This window comes from Pan troglodytes, chromosome 14 (assembly GCF_028858775.2).
Source record: "Pan troglodytes isolate AG18354 chromosome 14, NHGRI_mPanTro3-v2.0_pri, whole genome shotgun sequence".
Classification (NCBI taxonomy): domain Eukaryota; kingdom Metazoa; phylum Chordata; class Mammalia; order Primates; family Hominidae; genus Pan; species Pan troglodytes.
In genome coordinates, this window is record NC_072412.2 from 117,815,537 (window position 1) to 117,843,388 (window position 27,852).

At 50.2% G+C, this 27,852-nt stretch overlaps 1 protein-coding gene and 1 long non-coding RNA gene across 3 annotated transcripts; one reads left to right on the forward strand and one right to left on the reverse strand.

Moving 5' to 3' along the window:
- Window positions 1–6,191: 6,191 nt before the first annotated feature.
- Window positions 6,192–23,445, reverse strand: LOC134808166 (S-antigen protein-like). Of its 2 annotated transcripts, none has more exons than XM_063792357.1 (6): window positions 22,393–23,445; window positions 21,764–21,985; window positions 15,880–15,932; window positions 9,577–9,682; window positions 6,943–7,034; window positions 6,192–6,801 (listed from the first exon to the last, which is right to left on the reverse strand). In XM_063792357.1, the coding sequence occupies exon 1, from the start codon at window positions 23,047–23,049 to the stop codon at window positions 22,486–22,488; it is 564 nt and encodes a 187-aa protein (XP_063648427.1). In that variant the 5' UTR covers window positions 23,050–23,445; the 3' UTR covers window positions 6,192–6,801; window positions 6,943–7,034; window positions 9,577–9,682; window positions 15,880–15,932; window positions 21,764–21,985; window positions 22,393–22,485. The 2 variants fall into 2 exon arrangements, with proteins under 2 accessions (XP_063648427.1, XP_063648426.1); XM_063792356.1 differs by having other exon boundaries at window positions 6,193–6,801; window positions 6,943–7,037.
- Window positions 22,878–26,908, forward strand: LOC134808167 (uncharacterized). The gene is made up of 3 exons (XR_010150577.1): window positions 22,878–23,082; window positions 23,901–26,205; window positions 26,704–26,908. It is a non-coding gene; the product is annotated as an uncharacterized LOC134808167 (long non-coding RNA).
- Window positions 26,909–27,852: the final 944 nt, after the last annotated feature.

Sequence of the window (27,852 nt, forward strand, 5' to 3'; positions counted from 1 at the left end):
ATCTGCTCCATGACTTCTGAAATTGGGAGGATTCTTCCCAGCATGGTTCTTACAAATATGGCTGCCAGAGCAAGGGCACAAAATCTGCTGAAGAACCATTTTCCTCTGTCCCACCCCCGCCCCGCCCCAAGGAAGTCCATAACCCTGAGTCTGCATAGAATCTACAGAAGGTGACTGTTGGCAATATGGACTCTGAAAACACAGGAATTGCCCTCACAGGGATATTTAGACTAGCAGGGGTGTCAACATGTGTCCCCTTAAACACATTTAAAAACTGAAGACAGAAGGAAATGATGATATTGAGAGTGAAGAAGCGATGGGAAGGAATGAGAATACCATGGCAAGGAGGCTAGGAAAATGTGGATGGCTCTCTACTCTCACTAAATCCCGCTCTGTTATTTGCTACATTGAATGGCATAAATGGTCTCGACAAAGTAGATACAAATCCACATGTACATCTTAATATTGACCAACAATTTCAAAACCTGTTTGTGTCTTGGGAAAAGTATGGCCAAAAATATTAACTAGATCTCTAGGACAGAAGAACTGAGATGAAAATTTTCCAGAAATCTTCACAATGTGGACATCTAAATGCACCCAGTTAGCTATATGGCCTGTCTCTGGACTAGTATGGGCCAGGATTTTCAGAGCTAGTATTCCATGAATTACTATGAATCATCCTCATTTGATAGCACTAGTAAGGCATCCCTGTGCCTCTATGAACAAGTCACTGAGGAGGATCCGAGAATCTAAGAACGGACTGTTCTCAAGGAACAGAGAGTGTGCAAGGCAAGGCAGCTACACTAGTAGATGCAAAATACAACTGAACAAAATGTGACTGTGTAATCCAAGTTATATATATGAGGGTGGGGGAATAAAAAGTGAGGAACTGAGGCAGATTAGCCAAGCCATATGGAGACTGATTTTTAAATTTCAGACATATGATCCAACAAAGGAAGTGTGTTGCAGTTTTTGTGGTTGTTAACCTCTCTCAGAGCTAAATGCTCTGTGGGAGGCGTAGCTCTGATGCTGAAGTACTGGAATCCCTGGGACATTTCTGTGGTTTCTGCTTGTGCTCCAGCTCCGTGGCAGAGAAGTTGGAGCTCAAGTGCCCAGGTGTCAACAAGTTGGAACAGATCAGAGCAGAACCTCTGACCAGTCCTGATTCTCACAGAACGATGTACCTCCTGCCCCTGCTTCGCTGACCTTCCATAGTCATGGATGGAGAATGTTCCTCAAGCCCTCAGCTGCCCAGGCCCCACCAAGGACTGGGTGTGTGTGACGATGTCATAGAGGAGCCGCTGTCCTCAGATGAAGCCACACATTAGAGGCCTCAGTGTATGGACCACATTATTTTGAGTCATCACAGACTTGGTTTTCTCAGTTTTACCTTTGCATTTTCCACTGGCCCATGATATGGGTTAAATTGTCTTCCCTCAAAAATACATGTTGAAGTCCTAACCCCCAGTACCTATGAATGTGACCTCTTTGGAAATGGAGCCATTGACGATGTAATTTGACTAAGATGAGGTCACCCTGAAGTCGGCTGGGCCCTAATCCAACATGCCAGGGGTCCTCATAAGCAGACAGAGACACAGAGGAAGGAGGTCACGTGAAGACAGAGACACAGAAGAAGGAGGTCACGTGAAGACACAGACACAGAGGAAGGAGGTCACGTGAAGACAGAGGTACAGAGGAAGGAGGTCACGTGAAGACAGAGGCCGACTGGAGTGATGCGGCCAGAATCTGGAGAAGGAGGAAGGATCCCCCTGAATCTCCAGAGAGAAAGCAGCAGCCCTGCCAGCACGGGGCGTTTGGATTCTGGCCTCCAGATTGTGAGAATAAATTTCTGATGTTTGAAGCCACCCAGTTTGTGACACTCATAACAACAACCTTAGGAAATGGACACAGTCTGCGTTGAGGGTTATGATGGGAAACAGGCCATAGGGAAGTCAGGCTTGCATTCTAGAGACGTAGCTGAGAACCTATTCCTCTCTATCCCTCAGTGACCACTGAGAACCTATTCCTCTCTATCCCTCAGTGACCACAGGATATTGGTAAACACCGGTTCCACGAAAAGCGCTCATCTCTCCTGCCAGCCCATGTGTCACCAGGAGTGGGTCACAGGTGTTCTGAGCTCTGGATTCCCTGCATCTTTGGGGTTGGACGGCCTGGGACAGTGGCAGCACCGTGGGGGGACAGGGCCCTTGGAGGACCGTGAGTGGCCTCCTGCCCAGGACAGCGGCAGCACCTCGGGGGGACAGGGCCCTTGGAGGACTGAGTGGCCTCCTGCCCGGGACAGTGGCAGCACCTCGGGGGGACAGGGCCCTCGGAGGACTGTGAGTGGCCTCCTGCCCGGGACAGTGGCAGCACCTCAGGGAATGGAGCCCTTGGAGGACTGAGTGGCCTCCTGCCCAGGACAGCGGCAAGCACCGTGGGGGGACAGGGCCCTTGGAGGACCATGAGTGGCCTCCTGCCCAGGACAGCGGCAGCACCTCGGGGGGACAGGGCCCTTGGAGGACTGAGTGGCCTCCTGCCCGAGACAGTGGCAGCACCTCGGGGGATGGAGCCCTTGGAGGACTGTGAGTGGTCTGCACAAGCCTCGGCATGTACTGCAGCTTTCACGGCTCCTGTGCCCCATGGTGCTGAGAAGGCGGGAAGCGTTGTCCAGATGGATGGCTCTGTGTGTGTCTGTGAGGAACACTCGCCCTGCCACCTGGAGGCTTCCATTTGCAGCTCACCTGAGTTGCCACTTGGATCCATTTTCTGAGTCTTGTTTTATGTGTTTTACAGGGCATTTAAAGTCCTTTAGGATAGAAAATACAGCAAGAGTGAACAAATGGATGCCGGGAAAGGGGAAACCGAGGAGAGCATATTTTACATAAGGGCTGCCCCATACACTCTAGGGTCATTGCACCTGTCGAGAAACTCTGATCGTTGGTTGGGTTTTTCTTCTGTAGGAGCCTCAGCGTTTGGTGCATTCCATGCATATGGAGGCACAGACAGATGTCACCTGCGGCGGAGACAGCCGTGCCTGTCCAGTTTCTTTTTATTTTTTATCATTATCATTTGTTAAATGTTTTCTGGCTCCTTACGAGTGTCCTGGACGCTGTGCTGGGCACCCAGTGCTGAATAAAAAGTAAGGCTCTCATCTTGGGTGTTTACTTGCTAAATTCTCTGTAGAGGCAAAGGCTCTATATTCAGAAATTTTAGAATGAACAGGAATTAACATTAGCAACGAATTGAATGCAAGAGCCAATGCACTCTGTAAGTAAATCCTTCCCACAAGTCCTTTTACTTTTTATTGGATTATAAATAACTTCCTGGGCCAACAGCCAAGGGAAAGCTGCCTTGAGAGAGCCCAGAACGATTTGCACAATGAAGTTGCTGTGGCTGGAACTTTCTACTGTCCGGCATGAGCCTTCCTCACAACTGATCATTGTAATTTCCATACATAGATTTCAAATTGAGTCACAAGAATTAAAAGCACAGGTTCTGGAGAATGTGGAAGACGATCAACAGGGAAGGAGGTGGGGGGTGTGTGGAGATGGTCGTTCACATGTTAACACTGGAGATCTTCCTGCGTCATCACTTTTCCTGCCTACAAGCAACTCACACTATTTCTTCCTTGGCCACAAGATGGAGATTTTTTTTTTAGAGAAGAAAGAGGGAAAAAGAGGAGCAGAGTCACCATGAGGTTCACCAGGCGTGGAGTATAGATGAAAGGGCTCAAGAGTGGGGCTGCAGAGTGTGGGTCTGGTGACGCCGGGGCAGACAAGCAGCCCAGGAGGCTCTCCCAGGCAGAGTGCGGGCAGGGACGGGTGGGAAGCGGGCACGGTGCTGACAGCTCTCGGGTCCCCTGTACCATCCTATGGCTGAATATCAGGAGAAGTGTCTCAAGTTATTGGCCAGCTCATCCACCTTGTCCATCTCATCTCAGCAGGGTCAGCCCCAGGTGACTGGTGTCCTTGGCTCACATGGTTTATTTGGGTGACTGTCTTTGGAAGACACTATTTAAAGCACTTTACACACATAAACTCATTTAATTCTCTTGACAATCCTATCCTACAAGATGTTTTTAAGTCCCCGTTTTATAAAGGAGGAAACTGAGGCACAGAGAAGCTAAGGTGCTTGCCTGAGGTCACACAGCCTGAGTGGGAGAGCCCCCACGTGCACGCATTCACTGTATTCCCTCTGGAGAGAAGGCACTTTATTCTCCTGATTTCGCTCACTGTATTCCCTCTGGAGAGAAGGCACTTCTCCATTCTCCTGATTTCGCTCACTGTATTCCCTCTGGAGAGAAGGCACTTCTCCATTCTCCTGATTTCGCTCACTGTATTCCCTCTGGAGAGAAGGCACTTCTCCATTCTCCTGATTTCGCGTACTGTATTCCCTCTGGAGAGAAGGCACTTCTCCATTCTCCTGATTTCGCTCACTGTATTCCCTCTGGAGAGAAGGTACTTCTCCATTCTCCTGATTTCGCATTCTCACGTTGTCTTGTGGATGGAGGCTATGGGCCTCCACTGAGGAGAGGCTGTGGCCAAGCGTTCAGAGTCAGGTAGACCTTCACTTTCACACCTGCCCCAAGCAGGGCTGGGCCCACAGTGCCCTAAGGCCAACTGGTAATGGGATCATTGCCCTCCTCGTGGGCAGCAGTAACTGGCTCCTCCCTAGGAGGGCAGAGAAGGTCCTCCTAGGAGGACCACCATCAGGGTGGTGGGTGGGACTCTCCTCCCCAGGTATCAGCCAAGGGACCTCCCTCCCTGTGAGGCTGTGGGGCAGTGGGCTCCCGCATCTTAGATTGTACGTGTATTTGTGTACGTGAACTGGCATCTGTCTTCCCAGCTGCGTTGTGGGCATCACAAGGCCAGGTTTCATGTGTGCTTTTGCTCACACCTGGCACCTGGCCCTATCTGAGCCAGTTCCTGGTAGACAGTAGGTGCTCAGTAGCTGTTTGTTGCGTAATTGATCACCCCCATTGGAAAGCTCCTGAAAGGTCTGCTCATGGGACTGGGTGAGTCCATCGCCCTGGGACAGGCTGCTCACGGTGCATTTGTTTATTTTTTAAATGTTTCATTTTTGTGACCGTTATAAGTGAGCATGGTTAAAAAGCAAGATGGACTCACAAGCTTTTCAGGAAAAACACCAGCGCTCTGCCCTGCAGAGTGGGCACAGGGGCTCAGGGTTCTTACAGGGGATTTCCACGGTCTTTCCAGTAACACAGCATTGCTGCTCTTTTCCGCCTGGTTCCAGCCTCGCCGCACAGCATTTAGAGCTCTGGTCTACTTCACGTGCACACAACGGCTGCCTGTGCCATCACCATGGAGCAGTGTCACTGGTGCCTCTGCATCCTGGGCAGCTGCATTGGCTGTGGTGCAACTGCACGTGGTGGTGTGAGGACAGGAGCTGATACTGCAGAAGGAAGGGGGTGACCCGAGGTCTCTGAGGTCCCCACTGGGTACCTCAACCTCCTCCTCTAGCCCTGGCCCTGGGGATCCCCCATCCGCCTCCTCCCGCACTCATCACTGGCCGCTTTGTATCCTTATGGCCTCCTAGGATGGGGTGGAACCTCAGTGTGAACAGGTAACTGGAATTGATAGGCTGGAATGGCATTTTCTTATTAATTTATATATATATTCAAAAGATGCTGGCACTCCTGGTTTGATAATTTGTAGAAAAGTCCTTGCCTCTCTACTTCATCACCTTTATTCCCTTCTCAGTCTGAATTAGTGCATGGACTGCTCTTGCAGAAGGATCCCATCAGGATGGAATCCACGTGTCCAGAGACACACACTGATTGGCTCAGAGCAGGAGCACCTGGTGCCACATGGAGGCACTGCTGAAAGCCAGCACCAGCAAAGAACATGTCCTCTAGAACCGTGAGCAGAACTGAGAGGACAGTGAGGATGAAGTGGGAGAATAACAGTGGCCACTTGTTCATGAGTCTATAACATCCAGCCCAGTGGCTGGAGGCTCGGCAGGCGTGTGGGTGGATGTGGGTGTGCGTGTGTTTGTGCTCCATGTGTGAGTTGTGAACATACCACGTGCCCTTTCCACCACTTGGTTCAGTGTTTGAAGAGCGAGCCATGAGTCGGCGTCGGGACAGAATCCTGACAGCAATCCGTTCCTTTTCAACAGAACAGGATGTAATGAAGTGTGTCACAGTAAAGGTGAGCTTCACCTCACTCATCTTTGTGCATATGCATGAGTCTACTGAGGCAGGCCACAAAATATGTTTCCTATCACCGACGGGGATCCAAAACATTTGACAACACTGAATCAGTTGTTACCACCCTATGGGACATCCTTTTAATTTGCTTACACTTACTAGCATACTTTCCTTATAAACTTATAATTTGTTTTTGTCATTTATTGTGGCTCTTCATGTGGGAAAGATTTTTAAAAGACAGTTAGATTTTCAAAGAAAACCATGAGCACGCATACCAGTTATGATTTGGCCATGGTTATCCATGCACCTCTGTGTTTTCAATGAGGTTTGGTGGAGGCGGAATGTGTTCCTTGTTGAATACAAAGCTTGGTTAAGTGTTGTTGGGAGGAGACCCCTGAGGGGAAAAAGTCTTTGTGGAACATAGTCCAGCCTGGTCTTCATGGCTCAGGCAGAGGGAGGAGGATGCACGTGGCAAGCCCTCTGCAGGTCGAAGACACCCAGGGGTTGGCACCAGAGCAGCCAGGACCCCCGGGCTCAGGAGAAGCCAAGTCTTCATCGGGAACCCGGGCTCATGCATTTGGATGGAAAATTGTTGTGGGCTACACAGCCTGGGGCAACACCATGTCTTCTTACTGTGTCCAGGAAAAATGAAGGAGAACTTGGGTGAGATCATTGATTCAGGGAGAGCTGAGCCACACTCTGTCTCTCCCCTGGAGAGGCACACCTGCCTGCCTGGCACCTCTGGGAAGCCTCACTGCAGCCAGTCTGCTCACCTTTCCTTCAGCCAGAGGAGAGGAGATGTCCATTTTCCCAAAGTGGCCGGTGCTCTGGGGTTGACCATTCCCTCTCTGCTGTGTTTCTCGTTCTGCTGTGTAGTGGCAAAGGCAGAAAGGAAAGGTATTTAAAAGAGCACCAGAGTCTCTCCTAGGTGATGCTGAATCCAAGAGGGAGAGGTTAAACTGGGAAGGGAATAAAGAAAAGGAAATTCAGGGAGAAGAGGGGTGAACTCCAGGTCAGTGGGCGGCTCTCCACCTCACTCGCATCAAGCCCGGGCAAGGGGTGTGGTGTGTCTCGAACTCCCTCCCGAATCGAACTGTTCCCTCTGGTGAGGACAGTGCTGCCCATCTGTGTGGAGCAGCTGAGCTCACTTGGAGGAGGAGGTAAGGAGCAGAGCCCAGTGTCTGAATGAGACTCCTGTCCACAGGAAATGAGCAAGCACCTGTCCACAGAGGGGGCAGGCCAGGGAAGTGGCTCCACAGTCCCACCTGGAGACAATGCAGTGTCAGGCCAGGAGCGTCCGATTTCCAAGTGGTCCCGTGGGTCCACGTGTGTGTGTGGACAGGTTCAGCGGCTGTTTTCCGCTGAGACCAGCCTTAGCCAATTATGTAAGTGCCCAGAAATGACATCCATTTAGTATCTTGCTCTGAGGAGGAAAAAGCTCCCCACTAATAACAACACCAACTACACAGCCTCTCAGACAGTTGCAGTAATTTTCACATTATTCCAGACCCATTCATTGTCTGACAGTTTGGTACTTAAGTTATTTTCCTACTTCTGCTTAAACTCTCCCCAAGGGAATAAGCTAACTAGTTTAACTCTTTTTGCACCTGGCTGGTGTGTGTGTTTATGGCTTTGCTTGCAACATGTAATGACCCCTCCCAGTCTCATTCACTCTTCGTGGGCAGAGGGCCCGAACCTGTGCAGGTGCATGTACTAGAAATATGCAGGAGAGTCCACAAGTCCTGGCTAAGTCCTGAGCCTAAGGAAATCCAGCTGAAAACCAAATTCAGGAGGTGGGGTGCAAAGCTGAGAAGACAGGGGCTCTGGGCTGAGCCAGCAGGTATGCTCACAGCTGGGTGTGAATGAGGCAAGGGCCAGAGACAGCCAGGAGAGGCCTGGAGACCAGAGGCTTCCAGCAGGGAGGGAGGGGGCAGGTGGCAGCGTCTGCAGTGGAGGAAGCACTGCCCCATGAGAAGCACAGTCCATCCTGTCCAGACTGCCCAGGGCTGTGAGGGCCCACAGTCCCAGGAGATGTCCAGACCAGAAAGGGCAGCCTCTTAGTGGCAATGAAGTAGAGGGAGCCTGGCCCCGGGCAAGGGGCCTGCGCCCTGCACTCTATGCTCCCAGCTGCGTGACTCCCTCTCACTGACGAACTTATGTGGTGGAGAAGGGCAGATGCTGAAGAGACCCTGGAGGGACATCCCTACTCCAGCGTCACCCTCCCAGGACGGTGAACTGTGTGAGTGAATTCACACACCTGCTTTCATGGTAGGGACGTCCCTCCTCCAGCGTCACCTTCCCAGGACGGTGAGCTGTGCGGGTGAATTCACACACCTGCCTTGGTGGTAGGGACGTCCCTCCTCCAGCGTCACCCTCCCAGGACGGTGAGCTGTGCGAGTGAATTCACACACCTGCTTTCATGGTAGGGACGTCCCTCCTCCAGCGTCACCCTCCCAGGACGGTGAGCTGTGCGGGTGAATTCACACACCTGCCTTGATGGTAGGGACGTCCCTCCTCCAGAGTCACCCTCCCAGGACGGTGAGCTGTGGGGGTGAATTCACACACCTGCCTTGATGGTAGGGACGTCCCTCCTCCAGCGTCACCCTCCCAGGATGGTGAGCTGTGTGGGTGAATTCACACACCTGCCTTGATGGTAGGGACGTCCCTCCTCCAGAGTCACCCTCCCAGGACGGTGAGCTGTGCGGGTGAATTCACACACCTGCCTTGATGGTAGGGACGTCCCTCCTCCAGAGTCACCCTCCCAGGACGGTGAGCTGTGCGGGTGAATTCACACACCTGCCTTGATGGTAGGGACGTCCCTCCTCCAGCGTCACCCTCCCAGGACGGTGAGCTGTGCGGGTGAATTCCCACACCTGCCTTGATGGTAGGGACGTCCCTCCTCCAGCGTCACCCTCCCAGGACGGTGAGCTGTGCGGGTGAATTCACACACCTGCCTTGGTGGTAGGGACGTCCCTCCTCCAGCGTCACCCTCCCAGGACAGTGAGCTGTGCGGGTGAATTCACACACCTGCCTTGGTGGTAGGGACGTCCCTCCTCCAGCGTCACCCTCCCAGGACGGTGAGCTGTGCGGGTGAATTCACACACCTGCCTTGATGGTAGGGACGTCCCTCCTCCAGCGTCACCCTCCCAGGACGGTGAGCTGTGCGGGTGAATTCACACACCTGCCTTGGTGGTAGGGACATCCCTCCTCCAGCGTCACCCTCCCAGGACGGTGAGCTGTGCGGGTGAATTCCCACACCTGCCTTGGTGGTAGGGATGACCTAGATGGAATCGGAGGGCGTTGGGAGCATTCAGCACAGAGGCTTTCAAACGTGGGGCACTTTCTTTGGATGGAAGCAAAGAGGAAACCCCCCGAAGTCCCCCCGCACGGCTGCCATGCAGGCTCACGGTCGGGTTCTCCTCCTTCAAGGCTGGAGTGCCTGGGCTCCATCGTCAGCCTCCTTCTCCACCTGCGTTGGTTCCTTAGCCAAAGCCGTCCAGTCGGGGCCTGCAGCTGGGAGACAGGGAAGAAGAGGATGTGTGGGGCCCGTGGCACTTGACCTGGGTGACATGAGGGTCACTTCCAACACGGCCAGCGTGCAGCCTCCCAGGTCCCTGAGGTCGGCGTCTCTGGGTCAACCCTTAGTGACATCTCCAGGCCCAGGTGGCCTTGAAGTGTGGCCACAGGTGGGCACCACTGGGACAAGCAGCCGTTCCCACGCCAGCAGCCAGTTCCCACGCCAGCAGCCAGTTCCCACACCGGCAGTTCCCACACCCAGGGAAAGGGAGACTGTGCCCGGGGCTGGCCCCTCGGGATGGCCTAGGCGTGAGTGCCAGTGACATAGCCAATTCTGAGGAAATTGCAAAAGACAAGGCGTGCACTTTGAGTGGTTGCGTAACAGGCTGTGAAGGGCCTCTGCCTGAAATGCTTGTATTTTTCAGAAAGACTTGTTACAGCCTGCCATAACAAAATTCCGCAGACTGGGTGGCTTAAACCACAGAAGCTTACTTCCTTGTGGTTCTGGAGGCCGGAAGTCTAAGACCAAGGTGTGAGTAGGGCTGGTTCCTCCGGAGGCTCTTCTCCTGGGCTTCTGGACGCTGCCCTCTGCCTGTGTCCTCGCCCGGCCGTCCCTGTGTGTGTCTGTGTCCTAACCTCCTCTTCCTATAAGGACACTGGTCCTACTGGATGAGGGCCAACCCCTATGGCTTCATTTTACCCAACGATCTCTTTAAGACCCCACTGCCAAATGCGGTCCCATTGGGAGGTCCTGGGGGTGAGGGCTGCAGTGTATGAAAGTGGGGGAGACGCAGTGCAGCTGGTGACGCAGCCCTGCAGAGCTGAGCGCGTTGCCTGGCACACACTCGTGCCGACTCAGTGTGCGGCTGGGTTGGTGGCCCCTCGAAGGCGTCTGTTAAATTTGTTTATTTCTAGCATCGCAGAGTCGCCAAGAAAGCGAGGCTGGAGCTCCACTCTCTCTGTGGGTTTGTCGTCACGCAGTGCAGCTTTCTCACAGAGTGGATCAAAGACTCACCACACTTAAAAAAAGGAAGAAGAAAGAAGAAGAAGAAGGAGAAGGAGAAGGGGAAGGGCAAAAATTTCAGATACGTTGACTCCTGGGGGCTGGCGCAGCTCCACGGGACGCCCTCCACAGCTGGTGGCCTCGGCTTCTCCTGAAAAATGCTTCATTCACTCTGGCAGCTGTGCCCCCGGGGGCTGCCACGTGCCTGAAACTGAGGCATGGAGAGCCCATCTCTGCAGCAGAACCAGCAGCAGTGGGTACAGGGGAGCCAGTGACACTCAGGCCCGGGACCACGCCAGCCTCGCCAGGCAGAGACGGAGCACAGAGCCCAGGTGACCTGCACACTCAGGTCACAGAAACAACTGAAGCCCAGGCCCCCAGGCTCAGGCCGGAGACCCCAGCGCTGGCCTTGCTGTTGCAGGAGTGGGTGGGCTTCTTTTCTCCCTCCTGTGCCCACCGGGGCTTTCGCCGGAGAGAGGAAACACTGAGGTAAACGAGGCCTGCTTGGGCTGTGGAGATCCCTGAAAGTCCGTGGCTGTGAACTCATTCAGCAGTTACAACCAGAGCTTGTGGAACATGAGGGAAGCCCCTGGGAGTTGATCGAAACATGTATAAGGAGAGAGTGTAATAATTAATGGTAATAAAATCATAATAATGCCACTTACCACGCACCAGGTGCTGTCCTAAGGACTCTGCGTATATTAACTCATTTCATTCTCACAATAAACTCATGAAATCTTCCCCAGTTTTCAGTGATGAACCAGAGCCACGAGGGCTCAAAAAATATGCCCCGTGTCATCCAACCGGAAGGTGACAGCCAGGATCTCCACCCAGGTGGGCTCCTAGGTCCTGCTTCAGACCTGCACATTAGAAGCCTGTGCAGCTGGTGACAGCTCCCACCTGGCTTTCATGCACCTTTAACTCAACAATAGAGGCAGCCCCTGATGATGAGGAAGGAGATGGGGTGATGGGGTGCAGGCCGTAGTGTCGAAGGGCAGAGGAGGGAAACACCCAAAGGAGGCCGACAGCCACTCTCAGAGGGCGCGATGCCTGGTGGACATGGAATAGCCTGACAACCGGTCGTCTTGGTGCCGGAAATCCTGTCTCATCCTGACACGTCTCAGCCGCGTGACCCTGGCAAGTCACTTAACGTCAAAAGCTTTATTTTCCTAATTTATGCATGTGACAGGTTGCATTTTCCAATGATGGCTACACTGGTATATTTAGTCCAACTGCACGGTCTCCCACAATGCCCCTCCCACTGAGGGGCTCCTTACTGCCCCCACCAATGGACTGCCAATCTAGGTCATGAAATGTGTGGACCCCTGCCTGGCACGTGCACTCTCTCTTTCTCTCCCTCCCCATGACCACAGTGCCGCCTCGCACCCTTGGTCTCTGTCTCTCTGTCTCACCATGTCTCTCCCAACGTTCACCTTTGGAACTCAGCCACCATGTTGTAAGGAAGTCTTGACACAGGGGGATGCCACGTGTAACATTCTAGTGACAGCCCCAGCTGCAGTCCTAGCTGGCAGCTATCACCCCCCGCCAGGCCTGTGGGTGGATGAGCCTTCGGGGGGGTCCAGCCCCCAAGCTTCCTGTCGTCCTGCTGAAGCCCAGACTTCAGGGAGCAGGGTGGAGCCATCTGTGCTGTACCCCATCCCTGTTCCTGACCCACAGAAATGGATAACAATATAATCAATTGGAGTGTAATTTTCTATTTTAGGTATTTGTGAAAATTAAGTGAGACTATGTGAAAAGGTTTTGTAAACCATTATGAGATACACAAGTATTGGACGTTATTATGACAATACTTATGAGAAGCGCCTTGGGTTCTTGAGCATGGCAGTCCGGTTGTAGTGTTTCTTTCTAAGCTGCTGTTATGGTTTCAATGTTTGTGTCTCCTCCAAAATTCACATTGAAACTTCATCCCCAGTGCGGCCGTACTAAGAGGTGGGGCCTTTAGGAGGTGGTAGGCCCTGCGGGTTCTGCCCTCATGAATGGGACTAGTAACTTTATAAAAGGGCTGGAGGGAGCTAGCTTGGCCCATTCCTGCGTGGCCCCAGGTCTGAGTGTCACTGGCTCCCCTGCGCCCACTGCTGCGGGTTCTGCTGCAGAGACGGGCTCTCCATGGCTCAGCTTCAGGCATGTGGCAGCCCTGGGGGGCCACAGCCACTAGAGTGAATGAAGCATTTGTCAGGAGAAGCTGAGGCCACCAGCTGTGGAGGATGTAGGAGGAGCTGCTCCAGCCCCCAGGTGTCAACGTATCTGAAATTTTTGCCTGATTTTTGCCTTTCCCTCTTTTTTTTTTTTTAAAGTGTGGTGAGTCTTTGATCCAGTCTGTGAGAAAGCTGTACCCCGTGACGACAAACCCACAGAGAGGGTGGAGCTCCAGCCTCACTCTCTTGGTGACTCCACGATGCTAGAAATAAATAAATTTAACAGACAACTTTGAGGGACCACCAACCCAGCCCTTTGGTCATGTGAGGACACAGCATTGAAGGCGCCATCTTGGAAACACAAAACCATGTCCTCACAGACTTGGAACCTGCTGGTGTCTTGATCTTGGACTTCCCAGCCTCCAGAGCTATGACAATAAGTTTCTACTGTGTATAAATTACCCAGTCTATAGTATTTGGTTATAGCAGCACAAATGGTCTAAAACAGTCATGCTGACAGTTTCAATAGAAATTTGATAAGGAGAGTCTTGCAAAATCTGTGAGCTCTTAATACATAATATGTTTTCCATCCCCTGTCTCTGAGGTGTTGGTGCCCTACAGCACCTGCTGCTAGTGTGATGGCCACCATCTACTGAGCATCTGTTTTGTACCAGGTGCGAGTAACCTGGAGCAGAGACTTCCCATCATTCCTCAATTGGCAGGATCCCTGTGATTGGATCTTCCACAGAATTGGGTGTCAGAAGCTGCTTAGTTGTCAGGGCGATTTCCCTGCTCTGAAACCTAGGGTGGGGCCATGGCTCACTGTGGAGGCAGAGGACATCCCCCTATACCAAAGCACTGAGGTCCGACGTGGCCTGTGGTGTGAGGCGTGGCAGATGCCATACAGTGTGGGGCTTAACTCAGCCACAGAGTTCAGGCAACTGTATCTGATCCTGAAGTGTTATTTTCTCTATATATTACCAGTTTATATACATAAAATTATTAATCCTGATATGGCACTCTTTTTACATGAAAACATTCCAAGAGCGTGAAGTGAATGCGTTTGGCCTCGGATGGAAGGAGAGAGAAGGGACGGAGAATTGACTTCCTGAGTCATGGACTGGATGCCGAATGTAGTACCTGTATCGATCAGATTTCCCCAGGGAAATAAAACCAAGTCTATATCCAGATATATCTCAAGGGAGACAGAGAGAGGGGAGGGGAGTGTGAAGAACCCGTCCTGCACAGTTTTGGGGCCTAGTGGGTAAGTCTGATTTTCTGGGCAGCTGGAAACTGAGGCAGGATCAGACCCTTCCCGGGAGTTTCCTCCTCTGCAGGGGGACCTCGGCTCCCCTCTCCAGGCCTTTCTGCTGACCAGTCAGCCTCCCCACCCCGACGAGGTTATGCAGGATGATCTCCTCTATGACAGGGTAATGGGGGGTGTTCGTCTCATTTACAGAATACGTTCACGGCAGCACCGTGTAACCGAGCATGGTGGCCTGGCCAGGGGACTCCCAAGCCTGACTGTCTCAGTCTACTCTTGGACCTGCCACCCTCCACATTGCCTGAGTCTTATACTCGTCTCCAGATCAAGACAGCAGCAAAGTCACACTGCTGCCCAAAACACAAGTATGCTGCACGCAACTGAAAACATGCTCCCTTTCCCCAGAAGATGAATGTCTGGGTGATGTCCAGGCTTATCCTGGATGTCCTGCAGCAGAAATGAGGGAGGCCTGTCCATGAGAGTCGCCCCAGCCGGTACAGTCACCCCCATCTTCGCGTGCTGGTTCTGTGGCACAGGGAGTCCAAGGCTGCCAAGTGGCAGGCCTCACTTTCAGTTCAATGGAGTCACTGCTGTGTCTCCTGGTGGAAGCATTTCTCCCTTGGGAACTGACACCTGTTGGCCAGCAGGGGTGTTGGGAAACAAAAATGTTGCCAGTGGGTCACTAGGGGTAACACTGAGTGGTGCCACTCTCATTTCCACCCCGTTGATTCCTGGGCCCGTGAATCCCGGCCAGGAGAGACAGCACCACATAAAATCTGATGCAGATTTAAAGCACCTTGGGAAGAACCTTGCCCCAGCCCTGCAAGGGGCTGCCACCTGGCTGGCATGGTAACTGAGTCTTCAAAAGTCCATTCCTCTGTTCCATGAAGCCAGCCACTCCAGGACGGTGGGAACATGGTAAGACTGGGGAATCCGTGAGCGTGGGCCCATTGCAGCCCTTCTTTCCTACAAGGTGAGTTCCTTGGTCAAAAGCAATGCTGTGTAGAATACCATGACAGTGGGAAAGGCATTCTGTAAGTCCTCGGATAGTCGTTTTGGCAGAAGCATTGCATGCAGGGAAGGCAAATCCGTATCTGGAGTAAGTGTCAATTCCAGTAATAATAAAGCACTGCCCTGTCCACAATGGAAGTGGTCCAGTGTAACCAGCTGGCTACCAGGCAGCTGGCTGATCATGCCAGAGAACGGTAAAACACCTGGGACTCAGGATTGGGTGTGAGCGTTGCTATAGACTGGGAGAGAGGAAGGAGACCTTTCATACAATTTAAACTTGGAATGGATTGGGTAAGAGCGTTGCTATAGACTAGGACAGAGGAAGGAGACCTTTAATACAATTTAAACTTGGAAAGATGTTTTCCTTTGAGTGAAGACCACTAAGTGGGGAGGAAGGAGCTTGCAAGCCGCCAGGTCATGCACCACTACCCAGACAGTGTTGTTGCCTGCCCAGCAGCCATTTCTCTCAGGTCTTCTCTGCTAGTGCAGCCTCAGTTTTGCTCAGATACTGGCTGAAAAGTCCCCAACCTCAGAGGAGGCCAGTTCCTGCCTCAAGCCAGGGGATAAACCGTGGTTGCTCAGAAACAGCCATGGGGCTCCCTTTCCATGCCAGTAGGTTAGGCCATGTGTGCCTGTGTGCCCAACTCTTGCCATAAAGTGTAGGAGAAACTTGGCCAGGGGATGCTATGGAAAATCTTTTTCCCAGATGAAAAGGAGTATCTTCCCAGAGAGAAAGCTTCCTTCTGCACCTGTCTCCTACCTTTCTCCTTCAGATGTTGCTGTTTGGAGCTGAGGCAGCCATCCTGTGACCATCTGTCAACAAAGGTAAGGATAAAAAGACAAGCTCAAAAAGATATTGGTGCGATATTTATCAAAGTTATTTTTAAGAGCAAAAATGAAGAAAGAAATTTTTAAAATGTCCATACAATGAAATACAATCATAGACATGTTATTGGTAAGAAAATGTTTACGATAATTTATTAGGGGACAAAGGCAGGTCATGAATGGGATGTAGGAACCCATCCTGTGGGTAGGTGGGCGTGTCTGCAAAAGACCATAGGAAAATACATCAATACTGGTCATCTTTGGATGGTAAAATTATGAGTGACATTTGTTTTCTAATTTTTCTTCAATGCATTTGTAATACATTGTATATACCTCAGTACTGAATTGTAATGTGAAATGTTTTCTTACGGTGTGATATGGTTTGGATCTGTGTCCTCACCCAAATCTCATGTTGAATTTAATTCCCAGTGTTGGAGGAGGGAACTGGTGGGAGGTGACTGGATCATGGGGTGGACTTCCCCCTTGCTGTTCTTGTGATAGTGAGTGAGTTCTCCCGAGATCTCCTTGTTTAAAGGGTGTAGCACCTCCCTACCCGCTTGCTCTCTCTCTGCTGCTAGACATGTGAAGACATGCCTGCTTCCCCTTTGCCTTCCACCATGATGATAAGTTTCCTGAGGCCTCCCCAGAAGCCGAAGCCTGTACAGCTCACAGAACCATGAGCCAATTAAACCTCTTTTCTTTATAAATTACCCAGTCTCAGATGGTTCTTTATAGCAAAGCCAATACACAGTGGAACACAGTTAAAAAAAAAAAAGAAAAGAAAAAATAGTCAGTGTTCTTCAAAATGGGACTTTACCTAAAAGTAGAATCACTGTATTATTAGGAATGCAAAAATCTTCAACGTGAGTAGAGGTGTAGTTTCCTGGGGGCAGCCATAACAAATCGTCACAAAGTAGGTAGCTCCCAAGAACAGAAATGTGTTGTTTCTCAGTTCTGGATACAGAGTCAGAAATTAAGCTTTCAGCAGCTGTGCTCCCTCTGAAGGCTCCAGAGGAGAATCCTTCCTTGCCTTTTCCAGCTTTTGGTGGCTCCAAGCATCCCTTGGCTGGTGGCTGCATCACTGCAACCTCTGCCTCCATCTTTACATGGCTTCTTCCTTGTGTCACTGTGTCCTGTCCTCCTAAGGGCACTGGTCATTGGATTCAGGACTCCAAATCCAGGAAGATTTCATCTCAAGATCTTTAACTTGACTCATCCGCAAAGATCCTTTTGTGAATCTTTTGTGAATAAGGTCACATTCATAGTTACTAGGGGTTAAGACACACATATTTTTTGGAGGGACATTATTCAACCCAGTAGAGTGGATAATACCAAGTGGCTTTCAAAAGGGACTTTTACTACTGAATTCTCATGACATGAGGTTGTGAGAATTCCACTTACTCTGTATCCTCACATTGTTTATTGTCAGGTTGTTTAATTTTGTTAATCAGGTACCTATGAATTATTATCTCTCTTTTCCCATTTGCCCCAATAATACTCGCTGGTGGTACTTGTGGTTGCAGCATTTACCCCAAGACACCTTTACCACCATTATGTTTTTAGTAGTGGTATTTCCCTTTGCAAAATATAATAATTCTTGATTGCTGACAATGTCAAATCCTAGAAAATGTAGCATTCCTACATGTGATGTTAACACTGTTCTTAAACGGTTGTTGGCCAAAGATTTGTTTGATGAATCCAAGTCTTCCGAAATAGATGATTCTCATGATTCAGATTATTCTGATGTTAGTTTTGTTTAGAAATAATTCCAAAAACAGTTTTTCTATTTGATTTTCATATTGAAAATCAGTCAGATTTGCTTCAGCCTCAAAGAGCGTGTTTATGTAAAAGCAAATGAGCGCTGGCAGTAAGCTGCACTTTTTTCTTTGTAAACAGGAGAAAGGTTAGTTAATTCATATTTTTCTGATTGCTAAAGAGATTATCTTCTTTCTTTCTTTCTTTTCTTCTCCTTTTGCTATTCATGTTTCTATTCATGTCTTCTGTGAAACACTTGTTCATGTCTTTTTTCCATTTCTATCGTGTTTATTTCTTTTTGATTTGCGGGTCATGTGGCTAACTTTGTCAGGAGGGACCAGTCTTCAGGGCATCTGTAGCATTTTTTATTTCCATCCGTAACGCACCAGTGCTCCCGATGCTCCCCATCCTTGCCAGCACTGAGTGTTTGGAACCTGTTTTATTGCAGGCCTGCTCATAGGCATGCAGTTGTATCTCGCAGTGGCTTTAAGTTGCATCTCCGAAAGGACTAATGATGCTGAATATCTTTTCACGTGCTAAGGTGCTTTCCACATATTCTCTTTGGTGACACGTCTGTTGCCTACTTTTATACTGGTTGCTTATTTCCTACTGTTGAGTTTTCAGAGTTCTTTATAGACTCTGGATAACAGTCTTTCATTGGATATGTGACTTGCAAATATTTTCTCTCCGTCTATAGGTTACCTTTTAAGTCTACTCAGCAGTGTCTCTTGCAAAGGAGAAAATTTTACTTTTGATTAAGTCCAATAATTATTTCATTTGATTGATGAAGTATGCTTTTGGAGTCATATCTACCAGTTCTTTGACTAATCCCAGGTCACAAAGAATTTCTTCTACACTTTTTTCTAAACATTTTATAGTTTTGTGTTTTACATTTAGTCTTAAGATCTGTTTCCGTTTTGTATAAGCTGTGAGTGTCAAGTCAAAGCTCCTTTTATTTAACTTTTTGCATATGGTTATCCAATTGTTCCAACACAGTTTGTCGAAAAGACATCTTTTCTTCTTTGAATTGCCTTTGTAACAGTGTGAAAACCCAAATGGTCATGTTTGTGTGAGTTTATTTCTAGACTCTCCGGTGGGCATCCTTTCTGTGACAGCACATATAGATATCCTTTCTGTGATAGCATCCTTTCTGTGACAGCATCCTTTCTGTGACGGCATCCTTTCTGTGACGGCATCCTTTCTGTGACGGCATCCTTTCTGTGACGGCATCCTTTCTGTGACGGCATCCTTTCTGTGACGGTATCCTTTCTGTGATGGTATCCTTTCTGTGACAGCATCCTTTCGGTGACGGTATCCTTTCTGTGACAGCATCCTTTCTGTGACGGCATCCTTTCTGTGATAGCATACTTCCTTCATCACCACATCTTTACAATGTCTTAAAATTGAGTAGTGTGATTCCTCCAACTTTACTCATCTTTTTCAAACATGATTTGGCCATTCTATTTTCTTTGACTTTCCAGATAAATTTTAAAATTTGATTCTCTATATCTATAAGAAATCCATAATTTGGGGAGCTTCCCAGCTCTTAGGATGGATATACTTTGTCTATTCTGGAGAATTCCCCATCTGTCTCCACTTGTTCCCGTAACTATTCTGTAATTATCATCATAAATGTGGCAATCATCCTCACTTGATCCTTAAAGCCTCTTAATATTTATTTCCTATTTTTCTCTTTTTTCTTCCATAACTGCATTCTGAATAATTTCTTCAACTTTATCTTCCAGCTCCTTGATTCTCTCTGCAGTTGTATCAAATGTGCTGCTTACCCTTTCTGTTGAGTCTAATTTCATATATATATTTAAAAATTCTAGGGCTTTTGAGTGGTTTTGAAATCTTCCTGGTCAATTTTGACAACCTTATGCTGCTTTCTCAGACTTTTAATATCCTCGTGTATTTCCTTCAATGTGTTAAACATTCTTCTTTTCTGTTCTGTATCTAATGCTTTCTGTATCTTCAGTTCTTTGCAGTTGACTTTTTGCCTCACGTCTTATTTCCTGTGTGTTTCTTGGTTTTGATTATGAGCCCATGTGTCTTGGTATTTTATCTTTCATAATTCTTTGAGGATTTAAAGTGAGTTTCTTCAAGGAGGATTTTATTTTGTTTATTCCAAGAACTCAGGAGTACTATCAATTCTGGGATGCTTCAAGTTAAATTTTTGTCTTTCTTAACAATCATATATTTAGTGTACATTTGGACCTCAAAGCCCGTGAGCACAGGCTTATGGCTGGGAATTCTGAGGGAAGACTTTACTTGCACTGCTCTCAGAGCCAAGGCTGGGGCCACCATCAGTGGGCAGAAGTTTCTGTTCCACTGATTCGGGTACTGTGCCCTGGCTGCCCCGCACAGGCCTCAGGCTCCGTCTCCTTCGAGAGTGAGGTCCGCTGAAAGTCAGATGACCAGGACCACGGGTGCCAGCAGATACCTCGGGGAAGAGTGCCAGTTTAAACGCATACCTTTATTTTCTCAACGTGTTTCTGACTCTGATAAATTCTGTTATTTTTCCTCAAACTCAGCCATTCAGTAAAAGAATTTTTTTTCTTTTCATCTATCTGGCATGTTCAGTGTGGTGTACCAAAGCTAGTTATTTTTGAAAAGCAAATCCATCGAATTACTGAAAATAAAGTCCAGGCACCTTGAACTTTAAAATTGTAAACACACCCATCATTGCTCCATAAGTCCTAGCAGATAATGTGACCTAACCTTCCTCATTTTGTAGATAAACTAACTGAGGCTCAGACCTACAAAAGTTAAGCAGGAAAGAACACAGCGATGGGATGGAAGCCACAGCCCAGAGCCCTGGGCCCCTGGCAGGACACTTCCCGTCCTCCTCTGCGCCCTGAGCAGCCAGTTTCCAGTTCAGGGCTTTGTAGCTGAACGCGCAGCCCCAGCCTTGCTGACATAGCACCTTCGACCCAGGCTTTGCAGGTGGCCGGTGGCGGGGAACAGTGGCAAAGTCCCCCGGGGGGTCTGGTGAGCAAGGGCAGGAACGATGCCCAGAGTGAAACAGAAGGGGCGATAAGCAGTGCCCCGCCAGCCCACGAGCCACAAGGAGCCACACGGAGACGTCACGCGGCACACGTGGAGTCCCACACCCACGTCGCACAGAGTCCGGGCTCTACACATTTGCAGGTGGCTTGCACATCAGGAAAACCAGTGAAGCCCCCGCGGAAGGAAGCCTTTCCTAGCTGCGCGTGCCGGTTGGATACAGCCCGAATTAGTGTTATTTTCCAACGTGAAGTTCTGTTTTGGCTGAAATAAGAAAGCGACCCACACTCGGAAGGAAGCACCTGAGACTCGTGTCCTTCCTCGTTGGCTCGTTGGTGCTCGGCGGCGCCAGACCGCTGTCCGAGAGACGACATCTCAGCGGACACAGCGCATCTGTGTGGCCAGCACAGATACAGAGAACCCCAGAGTAAGCCTCCTGCCGCCTCCCCAAACCCACACCCATGCCAGCGTTTCTGCGCTCACCCCATTGCCCCTGCAGGCCCTGGCTGGGCATGAACTGGGCGCCTTCATCCCAGCGCCGTGTCCGGGTGCACGCCGAAAAGGCCGAATTCGGTTTCTTGCAGCCAGCAGGGGGGCCTTGGCTTTCCATCAAGATTTCTTCCCAGGAGGATATTATCTCACGTGAACAAAACTCAGGAGGAGTCAGAATAGGCTCCGGAAGAACTCTGTGCTCTCTGACTTTTTAAAACCTTACAGAAACAGCGGCCCACCCCAGGCTCCTGGTGCTGTGAAGGCTGATTCCGATTCCCAGGAGGTGGGCAGTGTCTCCTGGCGTCTGTTTCTGCCCCTGCTAATAGGGCTGGATGCAGAGCTTTTCTGACCTGAGGGAAGATCAGGGAACCCACTACTAATTCACTCAGGTGCCAGCGACCCAGGATCTTATCCATAAAGACTCTAGAGTGCTGAAGCAGCTCCCAAGAACCCGGAAAATGCAAAATAAATTTCTCCTCCCTAAAAATAAAAAGTAATTCAGAAGACAGGCACTTCTAATATCAACATGAAAACAAAGCACCAGTTAATAAAAATATAAATCTTACATTAAATCACCACTCTTAGTTGAATTTGAGGAGTGTGGTAGCAGACTTGCTGGAAATATTTCTTCCCTCCTAATTTTTTGACACCTTTTCCAATTTATCCCAGATCTCATCTCTTCCACACAGACTGCTCCGTCCTTTCTCAAGAGTGAAATGATGACTCTCCTTCATCTCCACCTTTCACAGTCTCTCTGCCCTGCCCACTAGGGGAAGAGTGCCTGGGCACTACAAGAAGTTAGTACCAATTGCCCTTCCTTCCTTCTTTCCTTCCTTCCTCTATCCCTTCCTCTTTCCCTTCCTTTTTTCCTTCCTTCCTTCTTTCCTTTCTCCCTTCCTCCCTCTCTCCCCTCCTTCACTGCCTTCCTCTCTCTCTTCATTCCTCCCTCCTCCCCCTCCTTCCCCTCTTCCTTCCTTCCCTTCTTCCCTTCCTTCCTTCCTCTCTCCCTCACTCTTTCCTGTCCTTCTTTCTTCCTTTCTCCCTCCCTCCGTCTCCCCTCATTCCCTGGCTTCCTTTCTCTTTATTCCTTCCTCCTCCCTCACCTCCCTTCCTTCCTTCCTTTTTTCCTTCCTTCCTCCCTCCCTCCATCCCTTCCTACTTTCCCTCTTTCCTTCCTCCCTCCCTCTTTCCCTACCTTCCTTCCTTCTTTCTTTACTTTTCTTCCCTCCTTTCTTTCTTTCTTCCTTGTCTCCCTCTTTCCCTCTCTTCCCTGCCTTCCTCTCTCTCTTCATTCCTTCCTCCTCCCTCCCTTACGCCCTCTCTCCCTCTCTCCCTCCCTCCTCCCTGCTCCTGCCTCCTCAGCACCCTGTTTCCCGGTTCCCTGGTCCCCCTGGTTCCCTGGTTCTCTGGGTCCCTTGTTCCCTGGGTCCCTGGTTTCCTGGTTCCCCTGGTTTTCTGGTTTCCTGGTTCCCTGGTTCCCTGGTTCCCTGGTTCTCTGGTTCCCTGGTTCCCTGGTGCCCTGGTTTCCTGGTTCCCCTGGTTCTCTGGTTCCCTGATACCCTGGTGCCCTGGTTCTCTGGTGCCCTGGTTCCCCGTTGCCCTGGTTTCCTGGTTCCCCTAGTTCTCTGGTTCCCTGGTTTCCTGTTTCACTGTTTCCTGGTTCCCTGGTTTCCTGGTTCCCTGGTTCTCTGGTTTCCTGGTTCCCTGGTTCCTTGGTTCCCTGGTTCCCCGGTTCTCTGGTTCCCTGGTTCTCTGGTTCCCTGGTTCTCTGGTCCCCTGGTTCCCTGGTGCCCTGGTTCTCTGGTCCCCTGGTTCCCGGGTGCCCTAGTTCCTGTTCCCATGGCTGCCGCATCTATTATGCACGCACCCCTCCTGTTCCATGAAGGTAATGGGTGCTCCTCCTCCCTTGATCTTTCTTTGCTCTTCTCTTCCAAAAAAAGTAGGGGGTGCATATTAAACAAACACTCATCACAGTCTTCATTATTTTGGCAAGGAAAACAAATGGAAATCAAGTCGTCTTTTTCCTGTCAGGGTGCTGATGAAGGAAACGTCAATAAACCGAACAATGTACTGTGTGACTGCCTGGCTTGAGATCTTTGAGTACAATAAAATAAAATAAAATAAAATCCTAACAGGGAGAAGAGTTTCATCATGTTCTGTTTCAAACTCCAGGCTACACTTTCTTGATGCTACCCAGTCCTCACCTGACTAACACGAGCTGAATAAGAATGGACATTGGCATGCTCAGGATCTAGAGGCAAGATCCCAGCAGCCCGATGCCCTCAGACCCAGCCCCAGCCCCAGCCCCAGCTCCCTCATGTCATGCAGCCACACACAGCCCCACACAGCCCCACCGCCTTGACTACAGGCATGGTCAAGGCACGAATGGTTGATCTCAAATATCTCCAGGCATTGTTACTCACCGAGAGAGCTTGGACACTCATGTGCAAAGTCAGAGACAGAGAGAAAGACAAAGGGGTAGGGGGAGATGCTTTTGAAAGAGCATTCAAGGATGTTCTGAGGAAGACATCCAAGCATGCAAGTGGCCTGTTAGCTCTGATGTGACCTAGTACACTTGCTTCAGCAGGAAGCCACACAGGTCCAAGCATCAAGTGACCTGTTAGCCCTACTGTGAACTAGTACACTTGTTTCACCAGAAGTCACACAGGATCCTTAAAGCATCCTCATTCTTTCTCCGTACAGGTTCTGGATGGAGGTCTCATGAGGGATTCGGGCAGAGGCTGATGAAAACATAAAACAGGCCAGTCTCCAGATTCAAGGGAGAGCTGGAGACAGCATTCGTAGCTTGACCAGGCAGCTTTGACCAGGTGTGACAAAGGAAGCCCAGATGTCCCAGTCTATTCATGTTTCTATCACAAAATGCCTTTGAATTGGTAATTTATAAACAATAGAAATTTATTTCTTATCGTTCTGGAGGCCGGAAAGTCCACGATGAAGACACCAGCTGGTTCCCAGCCGGTGAGGACCCAGCCTCTGCTTCCAAGATGGCACCTCTGGGCTGCATCCTCACGTGGGGAGGGGGTGGGAGAAGAAAAGGGGCTGGGCATGCCCTTCAGCCTCCATTATAAGGCGCGGATCCTGTTCACAAGGGAGGAGCCCGCATCACTCAGCCTCCTCTCAGAAGGCCCCACCTGTTAACATCACACGGGGCTTAGGTTTCACTGTACGCATTTGAGAGGCACCTACATTCAGACTATAGCACAGGCCGGCCCCCCACTGCTTCCCATACTGCCAGAGGCTGGGGCAGCCCCCCGGCCACCATGTTCCGCCAGCAGGATGGCTCCTGTCAGCCAGGTGTGCGGGGCCTGGGCACACTGGCAAGAAGCAGGGAGGGCAGTCCAGACCCAGCCGCCCCGTGGCTGCTCCGGGAGACTGTGTCCCTGTTGGAGACTGTGATAGATCCACGATCCGTCCCAGCCATTGCTCCATCTGTCTTGTCCGTCAACCCCTCTGCCAGTATCATATGGTAAATAGTACCATGAATACTACAGTTCCAGGCACCCAGGTCACATCAGAGAACTGACGAGTTAGAGTTTAATGACACAGTTTGTAGCTAGGGGGGCTGCTTCAGAGCTGATGACTGGGTGGCATTGCTGCTCAGAGCTGGTGACTGGGTGACATTGCTGCCTGGAGCTGGTGACTGGGTGGCATTGCTGTCTCGAGCTGGTGACTGGGTGGCATTGCTGTCTGGAGCTGATGACTGGGTGGCATTGCTGCCTGGAGCTGCTGACTGGGTGACATTGCTGTCTGGAGCTGGTGACTGGGTGGCATTGCTGTCTGGAACTGATGACTGGGTGACATTGCTGTCTGGAGCTGGTGACTGGATGGCATTGCTGCCTGGAGCTGGTGACTGGGTGACATTGCTGTCTGGAGCTGGTGACTGGGTGGCATTGCTGTCTGGAACTGATGACTGGGTGGCATTGCTGCCTGGAGCTGATGACTGGGTGGCATTGCTGCTCAGAACTGATGACTAGGGTGGCATTGCTGCCTGGAGCTGGTGACTGGGTGGCATTGCTGTCTGGAGCTGGTGACTGGGTGGCATTGCTGTCTGGAGCTGGTGACTGGGGTGGCATTGCTGTCTGGAGCTGGTGACTGGGGTGGCATTGCTGTCTGGAGCTGCTGACTGGGGTGACATTGCTGTCTGGAGCTGGTGACTGGGTGGCATTGCTGTCTGGAGCTGGTGACTGGGTGGCATTGCTGTCTGGAGCTGGTGACTGGGTGGCATTGCTGTCTGGAGCTGGTGACTAGGGTGGCATTGCTGTCTGGAGCTGGTGACTAGGGTGGCATTGCTGTCTGGAGCTGGTGACTAGGGTGGCATTGCTGTCTGGAGCTGGTGACTAGGGTGGCATTGCTGTCTGCAGCTGCTGACTGGGCGGCATTGCTGCTTGGTTGTTGTCAAGCCTCCCCAAGGTCTAAGGTCACCAGCAGGAATGCCTCGGAAGGAGAGGGCATAACTGTAGTTCTAGGAGTCTGAGGCCGTTTAACCTTTTCTCCATCATTTAGCAGCTTAGAAATTCATGTCATTCCCCATCTAGGCCTCAATTTCTCTACCTGTAAAATGGGGTGTTTGACCCGAATTCCCTTTACCTGTGAAATCCTAGGACCTCATCATGTCACTTTCATGCAGCAGAGGCAGCGACCACTGGAGAGGGACACTAAGGACTGCTCCTGGATCTTGTTTAACCACAAGGAGCTGGGTTTCGAAGACTCCACGAGGGACTTTAGGACCCTACGTTACTTATCGACATAAAAAGAGGAGAAGATAAAGCCTCACAATTCTTCCTCCCACTTCCTCAGGTGGCCAATGCTGCTTTTATTGTGGAATGGGTTTGCCACAAAGCCTCAGGCGGATAGATAAGACTCGGGTCTCTGAAAAATGACAGCTTGACATCAAACCAACAAAATCAATTTCCAAATTGATTAAAACCATTCTCAAATAAAACTCCGCTGGCTTTCTCGAATCCCATTGTGAAAGGTCATCTGGGAAGTAAGTACCATATTTGTTTTAAGTTAGCAGGAGCCTGCAGCGCACTTGAGGCCCTACAGTTTCGGGGCCAGGCTGGGCTGACTGGGCCCACACACGCCTCCGCCCTCACCACAGCCGCCAGCTCCAGGGTGCCCACCAGAGCCAGGGCGGGAAGCCACCTCCAGGCTGGCCCTTCGTCTTGGCTCTTTGAAAACCTTTGGGTGAGGTGTGTCTCTCGGATCAAATACACAATCAACAATTGGCTGCTGTCATTAAGGGAGAGGGTTACTGCTGAGGGAGACATATCCTGGGGGCATTTTGTGTGATTATGGGGTGATTTATGATTCATAGAGATCAAGCGATAAACGTACTGAAATGCCAAGAAAGAAAATTGGAGAGAAAAATTGCTACAAATGTTATTCTTATTTTTTTAAGGAGATTTATTTTATTTGCAAGATTTGTAATTGATGCAAAGCCTGTAAATGCAGGTGCCCCACTGTCAAATCCTCTCCCTTCCAGACCCTTCGTAAAGGCGTGACCTGCTTCAAGAAACGCGATATTTGAAAAAATGAAATCTACACATCGAGACACATTAAGAGTGACTGTTCGCGTGACAAAAGGGTTTGCCACTTTACAAAAGATTCATCCCAGTGTTTCTTAAAGAACCATACAACTGTGATGTATTTTAAATGTCTTTCAATTAAAAGAATTGACTCATGCTCAATTTTGCTTCAACATTATTTCAACTTTATTTCACCTTAAATATCATACAATAAAAACTTATTGTACTGATTTTTATCCCAGGGGAATGTGTCTTCCCCTAGGTTTGATGGAGGAGTCTGGCTCTGAAGGTTGCACAGCAGAAAACCAGCTCTCATTCTATTCTGCCATTAACTGGTAGCAGTGAGCACGGTCCCTTGGGCCTCAGTTTCCCCATCTGTAAAACAGGGACAAGCTACTTGCCCACTAAGCCTATGTTTCAAAATGGTCATGGGTTTAAAAACACAGAAAACAAAGGCGCCCAGTGCTTACCAACATGAGGTGTTAATATTCTGTCCCCTGGCCACATCTTAAACGGCCCACCTACCCAGGATGGCTGCCGGACCAGTCCCGGGCAGCGTTATTAAGCGCCTCCGGCTACCTTCAGGCTGTTTCCCTTCATGTCCATTTCCGACTTCAAGGCCTTCATGCCGGGTCCCGTTTCATCCTCCCTCTGAAACGAGGTTAACAGGAAAGGATCCAGTGCCTGTCCGTTCACCTCATGCCACCCAATGTCCATTGATGCCAGGACACCAGGTACTGAGCTCTTTCCACAGCCTGCCCAGGCTTCCACTGGCAATCGGGTCCCACTGTGCAGATGAACAAACAAATCCCCCATCTCAGGGACTGCCCACAGTCACACAGCTGGGAACACACAAGGGGCCTTTAAAGTCAGTCTCCTCTGCTGACTCCCGGGCTCTGCCCGCAAGTGAAAGGCCTTCTCCACCGTCACCACACTGAGGGGGAAACAGAGGCCATCCCGGGGCAGTTGGCCACCCCACAGCCTGTGTGCACATTGGAAGCTGGGCCTGTCATTTGTTTGGGCCCACGGGAGGGACACGGGGCAAGGGAGATGATCTCCCTGCTGGAGACCTGTGGCATCATTCAGGCCCTTCTCTGCCCTCTCAG